This window comes from Mustela nigripes, chromosome 15 (genome assembly GCF_022355385.1).
Source record: "Mustela nigripes isolate SB6536 chromosome 15, MUSNIG.SB6536, whole genome shotgun sequence".
NCBI classification, from domain to species: Eukaryota; Metazoa; Chordata; class Mammalia; order Carnivora; family Mustelidae; genus Mustela; species Mustela nigripes.
In genome coordinates, this window is record NC_081571.1 from 54,494,359 (window position 1) to 54,508,017 (window position 13,659).

The following is a 13,659-nucleotide window of genomic DNA, read 5'->3' on the forward strand; positions in this document are numbered from 1 at the left end:
CTGTATTTTTGGTTTTGTTTTTTTGTTTTTTTTTTTTAAGATTTTATTTATTTATTTGACAGATCACAAGTAGGCAGAGAGGCAGTCAGAGAGAGAGAAGGGAGGAAGCAGGCTCCGCGCTGAGCAGAGAGGCTGATGCGATGTGGGGCTGGATTCCAGGACCCTGGGATCATGACCTGAACCGAAGGCAGAGGCTTTAACCCACTGAGCCACCCAGGCGCCCCTATATTTTTGTTTTACAAAACCAAGTAATATCTCCAATCTATGTGATAGATCCATGGGAGAGAGTCTAAACACATATATAGCCCATTATTAGTATAAAGGGAAAAAAAGCTTACAACATTCTGATGGGCTAGAAAGATGAAAAAAAAAAAAAAAAAGTTGACTGGTTTTTAAACCAGTAATTCTGGAAGCAGATTGACTTGCAGTTGCTTTGAGAAATTAACCAGATCTACCTGCCCAATGTACAGGTGAAAATAAAAATTTAAATTTCACTTAAACTCTACCCTTCTCCAGAGAATCCTATAACTCTATTTTTCCCTTTGAGGAGATGCCATACAGTTCCACTGGTGGGCAAGAGCTCAGTGGTTGATAAACATGATTTTATCAGACTACACTAATGTTCTGAGTACTCTTAAACTGAGCAAAGACCCAAGGGAAACCGATTGGATTATAATTCAATCCAGTTTTTTTTTATGGATCTTCAAGATTTGAAAACCATGAACTAGGGGAACCTGGGTGGCTCAGTGGGTTAAACCTCTGCCTTCTGCTCAGGTCATGATTTCAGGTCCTAGGATGGAGCCCCATGTCAGGCTCTCAGCTCAGTGGGGAGCCTGCTTCCCCCTCTCTCTCTGCCTGCCTCTCTGCCTATTTGTGATCTCAGTCTGTCCAAATAAATAAATAAAATATTTTTAAAAATAAAAAAAATAAAAACCATGAACTAGAGAGAAGTCAATATAATGAGGGATCAGGCAACAATAGTCTATCTGCATCTTTAGCCTGGGATACTGGGGTCATAGCCAAAAGAACAGAAGGCAGAACCAGACCAGAGCAGATGGGAGCTACAGAGAGACTGAGTTAGGGCTAATATGAGGGACTGCTTTCTCACCATTAGAGCTCCCTACACCCGGAATGAAGAGACTGCAGTCCTAAGAGAGAAGATCCTCACCACTGACAGCAGTGAACTTGAAGCTTGTTTCTATAGCTCCAGGAGGTCCTGAGTAGGATGAGAAGCTCCCCTGTGTTCCTCTAGCATATCCCATTATTTGTAAACTGTTACTTCGGAGAGCTGTATTAAGCCAAGCTCCTGTAAATACCCACGGGGAATCCTGCGGGTGCCCTATCAAACTGAACATTACATTTCAGCTGCCATAGCTAGGATGTGTTGCCCACCCTCCTTCACACCCCAACCCCTCCCCCTTCCCCGCCCAACTCGTTCAGGTCTTTGAAGAGGTCATTTCAGCCTTGGGTATGCAGGAAAGCTAGGAGGGCAACCACCTAAACGTTTAGATAAGTGATGCCCTGACTGAATTTTTTTTTTTTTAAGATTTTATTTATTTATTTGTCAGAGAACACAAATAGAGGCAGGCAGAGAGAGAGGAAGGGAAGCAGGCTCCCTGCTGAGCCCAGAGCCCGATGCGGGACTCAATCTCAAGACCCTGAGATCAGGACCCGAGCTGAAGGCAGCGGCTTAACCCACTGAGCCACCCAGGCACCCGCCTTGACTGAATTTCCACAGAATTCTCCAACCTGGGGCAGCAAGCGGGCAAAGGTGGGGGGCCTGGGGGTTAACGAGTTCCCATTAGCCCTCAGAAGGCCTAGTAGGCCTGAGGAAGCCAGTGCCGCTCCCTTCAGCCCAGCATGGTTCATGCGGGCGCCTGTGGTGGCATCAGCCCCCTCACGTACTCCCAGACGCTTCCAGATACTGTGACGGTTCACAAGGGCTGTGGGTGAAGTGAAGGCAAGATGCTCTCTCGGGAAACAAGGGACAATCCGTTATAACGCTTTTAATGGACATAGGTCAGTATCTTTGTATCAAAGTATGGTAGGCCACGGGTATCTCACCAGAAGCAGGGCTGTCTTGAGGTGGCTGAAGGGTCACAGAGGGGTACGGCAGAATCTCCTTCCCCACGGAAGTGGTAGATCCCAACAAGGAAGAGCATCTGGGGCTAGGGGACGAGGAGGGTTAAACGGCGTTTAGAGTGATGTGCTATCGCGGGGTAGGACCAGTCATTCCTCCATCCCTGTCGTCCTCACCGCACCACCACCGCCAAAGGAAGATTCTCTCACGCAAATGTTTGCGGTCAGCTAGTCTGGACCCTGGGGAGCGGCGTGAGAGTTCCGTGCTAGAGACTCCAAAGAATGGGCCCAAAGCTGGATTTTTTGTTGGTGGTGGTTTGGTTTGGGGCGTCGTTGCGGAGCGGAGGTCGGAAAATAGCTCCAAAGAAGGGGTGAACTTTAAACGCAGACGCGGGGCCAGAAGCACGGGCATTCTGGGTCCGTTTCTTAAAAAGGAGGCTCCGAGGCCCGGATGGAGCGGAGCGGAACCCGAACGCCTTCCTGGTCGGCGAAGCTAGAAAGTCGCCACCGTGCAGGCCGCAGTGGACAGGAAAAAGAAGCGCGCCGAGGGGCTCGGCTCCCTCCCACTCAGGCGGGCGACGGGCGTCGCGGGCCGGGGAGAGGGCGGGGCCGGCCGGACCCTAGGGGCCGAGTCCCGGGTTGGCGCGGCGCGGCGCGGGGGCGTGGCTCCGCGCATGCTCAGCTCGCGGGCTGTCCGCGTCGCCAAGCTCGAGAGGCGCCGGAAGCACCGCGAACCGCGCCATGGTGCGGGAGGGGAACGCCGACCCGGGGGTCGCGAGGCAGCGGGCCGCGGGCGCGGCGCCAGGGTGCGCGCTTTGGTGCTGGGCCCTGGTGCTACTGTGGCTGGCGACAGCCGCGGCCGGCCCCTCCCGGCGCCAGTGGCCCGTGCCCTACAAGTGAGTGCGCGCGGCGCGCGGGCGGGGCGGGCGCGCGCACGGCGGGGGCTGGCGGAGAGGGGAGCCTGGGGCCGAGAGGCGCTCCCGGCGCGGTGGGAGACGGAGTTCAGCCCGTCCGAGTCGCTGCTGCCTGCCGCTCGCCGCCCTCGGGCCTTTCTTCGTCTCCTCTAACACTTGAGCAGATTTCTAGGTGATGTAGGCTCAGGACAGTCCCTAGTCAGGGAAGAAACGGGGAGTAATGTCATATTATTGAGTGACTTTTAGATGCAAGTAACCGACTGTTTGAAGAGTTTGGGGAGACTTTAACGCCCTGCACGCCGTTAGTTATCATGAGCGCGTACCCGTTGGCACAATTTACAGCATGACCTACTGGCCTGGGTTCTCTGAGACTGACGTTTTTATCCCCCAAAGTCACGTGTCCTTGGACCCAGGCACCCCCGGAAAGTTGGTGACCTCGTTTGTCCCCCGTTTCCAGTCTGCGTGTGGGATGTGGTCGTAAGACCAGGATACAGACTGCGAACCTGTGACGCTGATTGGAGCCTCTGACGTAGAAGAGGATTTACACGGCTTAAGACGACCAGGTGGTTAAACACACCGAAAGAAAACGTGTTGTTCACAATCAGGCAGGGCTTTTGAAAACGCACAGCCATTTGGGAGGACAGAACAGTGAGTGGGGTGTCAGGTGAATGTAATGGTCAGGAGAGAACTCTGGGTTCCAAGCTGGGCGCCACCGTCACTAGCTGTTCCATACTCCGGATCCCTGTGACCTCGGGTCCCGAGTGAGCGGGAATAGTAGCAGCATTTACCCCGGGTTTGTTAGGAGGATTACATCTAGTAAATGTCAGCTGTTGTCAGGCCTCGATATTAGTGTTTTCTGCTCACTGAAAGGCTTGCACCACTTCCTTGTTTTGCTTGAGATATATAAAAAGAGAAGTTTGGGGTTTCTTGGGGAAAAAATTCAATAAAAGGTTCATAAGAAGTAAAAAAAATTAAATGTTCAATAAAATAAGGGATTGTAAATCCAAAACTACTTGATTTAAAATTAGGGCAAGGTATGGACTATAACTCTATGATTCTATAAAAGTTTCTAATCTCAAGTGAATATAATAAAATTTAACTTTAATAAGCTCATACAAATTATGCTTTTGAAATTACCCTTAAACCTACAAGAGGTTTAGCTGTGGCCAAGTGAAAACTATATAGTTATGTATTTGTTAAAACCAGATGAGCACCTGTAAAACAGGTAAGAAGTATACCTGAGTCTTATAAACTTTGTGTGCGGTGGGGGATATTTTTGGCTAACATCAGTATTCTTCTTAAAATAAGACATTTTTGTTCCTGTGTTAGGGTTAAAAGAAAACAGATCTTTCTAAACCCTTAGAGATCCAGGATTCCTCGAGGGTAGATGGAGGCAGCCTCCTTCTTTCATGGGTATATTCTAGTGCCACATACGGAAGGTGATCGGGGTAGGTACTACTACTGTCCACACCCTAGCCCTACTGCCACGGCCTTCTCTGGGGTATTCTAGTTACATTATTACAGTAATCTACCTGACCTCAGCCTTAACTTCCCTTCTCTCACTGCTGTCCTCTAACTCATAGAATAAGGTTTGTTTTGTGGCAAATCCAGTCAGACCAGGTCTACTACTTAAAAATCCTTGAACCTCTCTGGGGCTCACTCCTCGCCAGTGGCCAGTCGTAGCTTCCAGGGCTTGCCGATCTTGCTGCGTCAGTGCAAAATGACAGTCTCTGCGTCCCTCTCCTGCCGGGAAGGCTGGATTCCTCATTCATAGTTTTATTTACTTGCTGTCTTATAATACTTAATGTTTCCTCTATTTTTGTGTCCTGACCTTCAGAAGTATTTTAAAACCTAAACCAGGTCTTCATCTCTTTCTTTCCCCTCCTCATCTCCACATCAGGTAGAAGTGATTTCTTTTTTGGGCCCATAGGACTCTGAAGGGAACATCATTTTAATTTTGTTTTCCTTCTTCCTACTATAGCGTCTGACTCATAGTAGAGCTTGAATAAAATTGGTTGAAAATAGAAAATATATTCTATTTAGTCATATTTATTTTGGAATCATCTTAACATGGAGAGTTTAGATAATTAAATGTCACTTGAAAAAACTACTTTATTCAGTAAATATTTGTCTACTAAATAAGACCTGATCTGTCAACATTTTAAGATACAGCCCCCATTTTCAAGAATTTCACAATGGGAGAAGGAAACTAAGAAGCATGCATTTAGCAAAGTGCTCTTAATATATCATTTGCTATCAAAGCCATCATTGCTGGGCACCTGGGTGGCACTCAGTGTCTGCCTTCAGCTTAGGTCATGAGCCAGGGGTGCTAGGATCAAGCCCCAGATCAGGCTCCCTGCTGAGTGGGGAACCTGCTACTCCCTCTCCCTCTGCCTGCTGCTTCCCTTGCTTATGCTCTCTCTCTCTACTAAGTGAATAAATAAAAATAAATAAAGACATCATTGGCATTTGTTCACAGGATAAAGAAAATGTTTAAACACCATGGGCTAAAGTTTTGAATGTTTTCTCTGAAAATGTTACATGTTCTGGATTTGAAAATGTGCAAGAAGAACCACATTCCTATTAGAATCTAAGTTAGTGGTTTCTTTTTCTCTATTAGACGCTTTTCCTTCCGTCCAGAACCAGATCCTTATTGTCAAGCTAAATACACGTTTTGTCCAACTGGCTCACCTATCCCAGTTATGAAAGGTGATGATATCATTGAAGTCTTTCGGTTACAAGCCCCAGTATGGGAATTTAAATACGGGAACCTCCTGGGACACTTGGTAAGGCTGCATCTTGATCTTATAACTTTGGTTAATTAGATGATTTATTAAGTGGATGAGGGAATAATTGCCATTCAAAGGGCTAATGGGAGATAATGTTTAATTGGTGTTCTTCATGGTAAAATGAATAGTCAGTGGGGTGCCTAGGTGACTCAGTTGCTTAAACATGTGACTCTTGGTTTGGGGTCAGGTCATGATCTTGGGGTCATGAGATCCAGCCCTGCCTCAGCTCTGTGCTTGGGGGCAGACTCGGGTTAAGATTCCTTCTCTCTCCCTCTGCCCCGCACCTCTCTCTGAAGGGCACCTCTCTCTCAAGGGCATGCACGGATTCGCAAGCTTGTGCACATGCGCTTGCTCTTTCTCTTTCTCAAATAAATAAAATCTTTAAAATGTGTAGTCAAAAAATATTACCGTATTTTGTGACCCTGACAATAACAAATGCAGTTGCTCTAATCCTTTTTGATTGTCCTGTATCCATACCCCCCTCCTGTACCCAGCTCTTGGAAAGTAAGAAAGGAAGTCCAGAGGAAGGGGCAAGGCAGGTGAGAAACATTTCACTTCCAGTCCCTGCTGTGCACATTTCTGCTAGGATCGCTCACCGCTTGACCCGCTAATGCCCCTGCAAAGTATATAGACTGCCTGAGACTGTGGCACGGAGCTTCTCAAATCAACTCTAAGGAAATTAAGAGCATGTCCATATAGCAGACATCCTTACTATCTGAGATAGGCAGCAGTGGTCAAAACCAGAGTGGAGGGGCACCTGGGTGGCTCAGTGGGTTAAAGCCTCTGCCTTCAGCTCAGGTCGTGGTCCCAGCGTTCTGGGATCAAGCCCCTCATCGGGCTCTCTGCTCAGCGGGGAGCCTCCTTCCTCCTCTCTCTCTACCTGCCTCTCTGCCTGCTTGTGATCTCTGTCCGTCAAATAAATAAATAAAATCTTAAAAAAATAAAAAATAATTAAAAAAAACGAGTGGAATGGTGAGTGCTGTGAAATGTGTAAGCCTGATGATTCACAGATCCGTACCCCTGGGGCAACTAACACATTATATGTTAATAAAAATAATTAAAAAAAAAAAACAGAGTGGAGGAGAGCCTGGAATTTGAGGAGCCATAGAGTGGACACAAGAATAGCAACATGGAAGAGGAATGGCTGAGCAGTTGTTCTACCTGAACGCAGTTGTGGTATATTAACATTTTCTCCCATTTGGTTCCTGGACCAGTAGGTCCTTCACAAATGCTTTTATTTTTTATTTATTATTATTTTTTAAGATTTTATTTATTTATTTGACAGAGAGAGATTACAAGCAGGCAGAGAGGAAGGTAGAGAGAGAGAGAGGAGAAAGCAGGCTCCCTGCTGAGAAGAGAGCCCGATGCGGGACTCGATCCCAGGACCCTGAGATCATGACCTGAGCCGAAGGCAGCGGCTTAACCCACTGAGCCACCCAGGCGCCCCACAAATGCTTTTATACATGTATGGTTTTTACACAGAAAATTATGCATGATGCCATTGGATTCAGAAGCACTTTAACTGGCAAGAACTTCACAATGGAATGGTATGAACTTTTCCAACTTGGAAACTGTACATTTCCCCATCTCCGACCTGAAATGAATGCCCCTTTCTGGTGTAATCAAGGAGCTGCCTGCTTTTTTGAAGGAATTGATGATATTCACTGGAAGGAAAATGGGACGTTAGTTCTAGTAGCAACCATATCAGGTAAGTTTCAAAAAATATGGCAGTATCTGACGATTACATCAATATCCAAATGAAAAAAAAATTATTTCCATTGAGACATTTCAGTCATGTTCTACTCTTGATGTCAGTTTACAAAATGTACTTCTGGAAGCAATAACTTTTGACCCAAACTATTGCCCATGGCAAGTTCACTTTTAGGTGATGGATGGTGTCTCTCCTCTATTCCATGGGGTGGGGGGGAGAATGAATTTTCTGCAATTAAATTGGACTTAATAAATGAAATAGTGGAAGAAAATCCACAAAATGCTTGACAAAATAACTGATTAAAGGTCCTGTTCACTGTATCTGGAAAAAGACTTAGTGATGATACCATATTTTTATGTCAAGAAGTATTAATAGCTGTCTCTCATGAGGACTTAACTTGGCTCAGCGGTTCCAAGTGCTTTATCTATATATCACATCATTTATTATCATAACCACCACCCCCCGAAATAGATACTGTTACTCTGCCTCCCCCGTCATTTTACAGATAGGGAAACTAAAGCACGAAGTGGGATTCCAGACCTGGCAGTGAAGCCCTATTGACCATTTTCTTAACGACTTCGCGCCATTGCTTCCCAAAATATGCATGATCTTACAGACTTGAGGCTCCTTGAGCAATTGAAATATTTTATCTCTAACATTTTCTTAGATTTTTTTACTTTTGAATGTATTGGAAAGTTGCTGAAACACTTAGAATTTTGCTTCATGTGTTGTGTTGTTGGGTAGTGATGAAAAAAGTTCAGAGCTTTCATCAGAAACTAGTGTGTGACCTTGGGTGACCTTTTACTTTCTTGACTCATAACCTCATGTTATGAGTGGGGATGAGACTATCATTGGATCCTAGAGGTAGGGAGCTTGCCCATAGGATTCATAGAGCTCTGCATTATAATTGTTGCTCTCCTAGAAAGGGAATAATCTGGAAGGAAAGCCCTGTTTGTGATAAGAATTTTGCAGTCAATCACAAGACCTGAGGATGTTAACATGCTTTCTACTTTGATAGCTCTTCGCACAGCATTTTGGATTATGTTATCTGACAGTTCAGTGAGGAAAAGAAAACACTCTTCTTTAATATGTAAGGAATTGAGGGTCAGCCAGGTAGCATGATTTACCAGTCTCTTAGATCACAGGTCTGGTTGTAGAACCAGGGATAAAATGTCATCTGGGGATCTTCTAACTATAGTCCATGCTGTTATCTGATCTTCCTTACTGCTTTCTAATTGATATGCCCCAAACCATCCCAACAATATCAAAGTCCATTTCTCTTTTAACTGTGCTCGGTGTTCATATTCTTCTTTTCATTCCAGATCAGTTACATTTCTTTCTCTTACTCTCTGAAAATCCTGACAACGGTATATGATATGAACAAATGATCATTATTTCATGTAAAATAGTTTGTAATATGCTAGTACTTAAATCTTTCAAGTTATCCTTCTGCTTTGTGATTAATCCTGTTCATTGATGTTTTCTCATGTTACATAGTGTTTTGAAGTATTCTTATCTCTTAATTATAGCAGTGACTTTTTAAAGTTGAAGAACACTAAGAACAGTATCCCCAGTTCTAAGAAAACAGGCTTTATATTATTCCACACTTTTAATTCCATAAATTGATCAAAGCAGCCACTCTTCATTTTATAGGACATGAAGTATTGATTTTATAGACTCAAGTTTGAGCACTTAAGAAAGGTTCACATAAGGTAACAAGGTGAAATGTTGGGGCCAGGCTCTATTAGACATTGTAAATGCTCAGAGGAGGTTGTAACCATGCAAAGTATGGCATTCTGTTAAATTTTGGGAAGATTAGTGTGGTACAAGATGTTAGGAGAGTGTGAGACGTTCTGGAATCACATCCACAAACGTGGCTAAAAACATTTCCACTTTAGTTCTTCATTGTAAGAATGGTTAGGGGATGGTTGTAAGCAGGACCCCAACAGCTACAAGTATAGAGAGAAAAGGGAAATAACAAATATTCAAGGAGGATAGGGCATAGTAATTACTTTCTCTTGTAACATTAGTAGGCCAGCCTTCTAGAGTAGCCGGTCCCCCGGCTGCTGTTCATACTATATGCACACTGTGCTGCATGTGACAGAAAAATTCTGCATGGCCCCCTCCTCCATTCTTAACACTGCCTTTGTCCCATTCACTTTTACCTCTTCCTCAAATTTTTCCTTGTTTTCTTTTGCCTCTGAATCCAAGAGTTGTTGAGTGGGGTAAAGAGAGGGCTCCTGCATGTATCTAATTTTGCTTGTGACTATACTTTAAATGTTTATAGAACTGGTATGTAAGGCTTTATGCACTTATTATAGCTGATGTTAACGATTCAGAAATACCTGGTGCCTTGAAAAATAGAATAAAAACTGGCTGAGCTTGGACTCCTATTGTGAGATGCAGGTTTGGAACTATTAGTATAAATAATAAATAATTAGGTAAATAAAGAATAATAAAAACTATTATTTATTCGTGCCCTTAATCATCAGGTTAGAACATTTTCATAAAACTATTTGATTCGCTTTGATGCTTACATAGGTAATTTTTTTTTTTTAATAGGAAACACATTTAACGAAATGGCAAAGTGGGTAAAGCAGGACAATGAAACAGGGATTTATTATGAGACATGGACTGTGCAAGCCAGCCCAGAAAGAGGGGCAGAGACATGGTTTGAATCCTATGACTGTTCTAAATTTGTGTTAAGGACATATAAGAAGTTGGCTGAACTTGGAGCAGAATTCAAGAAGATAGAAACCAACTATACAAGAATATTCCTTTACAGTGGCGAACCTACCTATCTGGGAAATGAAACATCTGTTTTTGGGCCAACAGGAAATAAGACTCTTGCTTTAGCCATAAAAAAATTTTATTACCCCTTCAAACCACATTCGTCAACTAAGGAATTTCTGTTCAGTATCTTGCAAATTTTTGATGCAGTGATTGTACACAGAGAGTTCTATTTGTTTTATAATTTTGAATATTGGCTTTTACCTATGAAATTCCCTTTTATTAAAATAACTTATGAAGAAATCCCTTTACCTAACAGAAACAAAACACACTCTGATTTGTAAAATTTTAATTCTACTGCTCTTTTTTTCTGTTACCAGCATGTGTTTTTCAAGGGGTGATTACATTTGTGGATTTCTTAGGCCTTTCTGTCTTGGAGCAGAAATGCACCTGGGCAGAACTGCCACCTATCATCTCAGGACTTTTCTTCAAGAGAAGCTGAAACACTGCGTTGGCCAAAGTGAGCACATTAGGTGACCTTGATTGCAAACTCCAAGCCTCTGCTAATAAGAATTATAGTTCGTATCAGATACGTAGGATCTTCGGGTCCTGTATTTTTTTAAATTGTGGATATGGTGTGCCAAGATTTTTAAAATACCCTCAGTGACATTCATGATGGGAGGTACTTTTTTCTGGTATGGTAGTTAACGCTTTTTCCTCATTTTTTGGTAGTTTAGACTGACTTGACAGCTTTTATAACTTTGGGGACCAGGTCTAGTAGTTTGGTTTTGTTCTATTCACTTAAAGACTAATTTGGACACCCTAATTGCTGCATTTGTGCTTCCGGATGAAGTACAGTGTTAAAGAGCACAAGTTTCCAGCTAGCATTTTAGAATTAGCTAGTAACTGGCATTTTGTGATTTAGGCAGATGAGCATTTCTGAACCTTAGTGTCCTTATCTCTGTGATGAGTCATCTTGTCAGGATTGTTGTAAAGGTTGAAGCCATATATGTTTGTCATAGGAAAGTTAAAGTAAATGGTCGCTATAATGATGAGTCAAAGAATAAAGTGCCATCTTTGACTTGGCCTAATATAGTTTACATGCCAACCTTTCATGGGTTTTATGGTGATACCCTAGACTTTGAGCTGGCAGTTGAATGCGTCTGCAGTTCTTTAAACACAGGGGACACAGAAGTATCTGACTGCAGATGCACCTGGGTGAGCAGGCACCCCCTGACTCCCCTACTCCTCTGGTATTCCTTCCACTCAGTAGAGATGCCAGCTCAGTAGAAGAGGGTACACTTCTGACAGGGGACAGGTTTTTGTCAAGATCTCCAAGTAGCTGTGCTTCCTTCCATTTAGGGCCATCAAACAAGGTTTCAAACCCTAAGTTGGATGATCAACTGAACACTACTGTTCATAGGAAAAACACAAGTCAGTAAGATGGTGAAGCAGAGACAATCTGTTTAACACATAAATTATGTTATTTAGTTTCTACTAACAGTTGAGTGCCTCTTGAGAAGTTAGGTACATTATCATTGAGTTCTCTTAATCCAGATGATTAAATTGGGGCTTAGAAGGTTGAATGACCCTTCCCTGGCTACCCAGTTAATGGTAACGGAGCCATATTTGAACCAGTTCTGTTGACTGCATGGCAAACATTATGAAGTGAGGTTTAGTTGTTTTCCTCAGACAAGTGTCCGTACCACAGGTTACCAACACTAGGTTACTAGTCAACTACAGATACCAAAACATTTTAAAGCAACTTATTGGAGTAATTTTGTTTCTGTTGAATCTAATAAAAAAAAAATGGCTTGTACTTTGTATGTCTTTTATTTCATTTGTCTAGGAATTCTTTATTGACTTTTTAGGCACTACAAAAAACCCAGCCCTTCACCACAGATAGCTTGAGAAGCACTGCATTATTTTGCTTACTGCAGCACAAAGGCAGTCTTGCTCAAATACATGGGAAGAACTTTGTTTCACTGCTTACCATTTGGCCTATAAACTCATATTAATAGTGCCTAAACATCCCTAATTAAGTTTGTCCCTTTAACCTGCTAGTTTAGTTGTCTTCAGAGTGTCACAGATGTGGATCTTTGCATTATCTCCACCTAGTGGCTGAATTTGGGCAATGCCAACTTTCACTGGATTTTTAGGAAAATTGATCTGGGAAAACAATTTTGTTTTCTAGAACTACATTGGGCAAACAAGCAAAAACTCCTGTGCCACATTTGTGTTAACTCTAAAGCACAGAACTTGGTTCTGTAGCAAAGACAAATGAGGACATCTGGATGTGGAACTTGAATTTTAAAGCAAGATTCTAGTTTAAAAAAAATCAGTATTTTTCAGTTCCTAAGAATATTAACAAATCAAGGAATTCTCTAAAAATAACAGGCAGACTGGGTGACTAGAGAAGAGCATAAAAATCCCATTAGTACTTAAGAATTTATCAAACTTGTCAACTGTACTTATAAGATGAAGTAGGGCTTCTGGAGTGGAGATTGAATGAACATGCTTTCAAAATGTCTAGGCAGGAATTTGCTGATTAAATTTTGCTGCCCTTTGACCTACTATATAACTTAAATGTGATTTCTATTTTTCTATTTGTTATGAATATATAAAATTTCCTGTTAAGACTGATTTAAGGCTTTGGAATAAATATATTCCCACTTATTAATTCTGGTTCAGTGTTAAGAAAGTATCCCACAAAGTGTCATCAAATATATTTTAATAGTTACAGGGGAACAGTCAAAAGGTTAAAATACTATTTGGAACCCTTGATATTGGCTCCTTTGAAATCAGGGGGAAAAAATTTCTTTGGAAATTGCATCTAGCTTTATAATCTGGTCTGGTGGTACTTAATGAATTTTGGGGGGGACTTCATTTCCTTTAAGATCATTTATTTATTATTTTTTAATTTATTTGACAGACAGAGAGGGAACACAAGCAGTGGGAGTGGGAGCGGGAGAAGGAGGCATCCAGCTGAGCAAGGAGCTGGATGCTGGATCCCAGAACTCTGGGATCAAAACCCGAGCCAAAGGCAGATGCTTATTAAGGGATGAGCCACCAAGGTGTTCCCCCCCCCCCCCCGCCCCCGCGCCTTTTTAAAGGAATTGTTGGTATGTTATACAAAGAACAGTGTTCCAAAAGCACACACACATTTTTCCCTGTTCACAGCCAAGGCAAACGGGCTGGCCAGTTTGTTTCCAGCATCTTCCTACTTACCCGTCATTGTCCAGGTAACTTCCTGTGCTCTCAGATTTGCCTATCTATGTTTTCTCCCCACTACTTAATAAAGCCTTTTACTGGACTGATTATTCTAAAGAAACGCTCTTGGTTCACTTTTGGAATAAATGGTTTTGTGTCTATTGTGTCCTATATGTCCTTGTGTTTAAAGTAGAGTTGGGTGTCACAAAGCAGGTAAAATTTTTCT

At 42.9% G+C, this 13,659-nt stretch overlaps 1 protein-coding gene across 3 annotated transcripts; it reads left to right on the forward strand.

Moving 5' to 3' along the window:
• The first annotated feature begins 2,739 nt into the window (after positions 1–2,739).
• On the forward strand, positions 2,740–12,042 carry CLN5 (CLN5 intracellular trafficking protein). Of its 3 annotated transcripts, none has more exons than XM_059377955.1 (6): positions 2,888–2,975; positions 3,387–3,556; positions 5,614–5,779; positions 6,277–6,321; positions 7,265–7,490; positions 10,056–12,042. In XM_059377955.1, the coding sequence occupies exons 3-6, from the start codon at positions 5,696–5,698 to the stop codon at positions 10,565–10,567; spliced, it is 867 nt and encodes a 288-aa protein (XP_059233938.1). In that variant the 5' UTR covers positions 2,888–2,975; positions 3,387–3,556; positions 5,614–5,695; the 3' UTR covers positions 10,568–12,042. The 3 variants fall into 3 exon arrangements, with proteins under 3 accessions (XP_059233936.1, XP_059233938.1, XP_059233937.1); XM_059377954.1 differs by having other exon boundaries at positions 2,889–2,975; positions 3,451–3,556; XM_059377953.1 differs by lacking the exons at positions 3,387–3,556; positions 6,277–6,321 and having other exon boundaries at positions 2,740–2,975.
• The last annotated feature ends 1,617 nt before the right edge of the window (positions 12,043–13,659 follow it).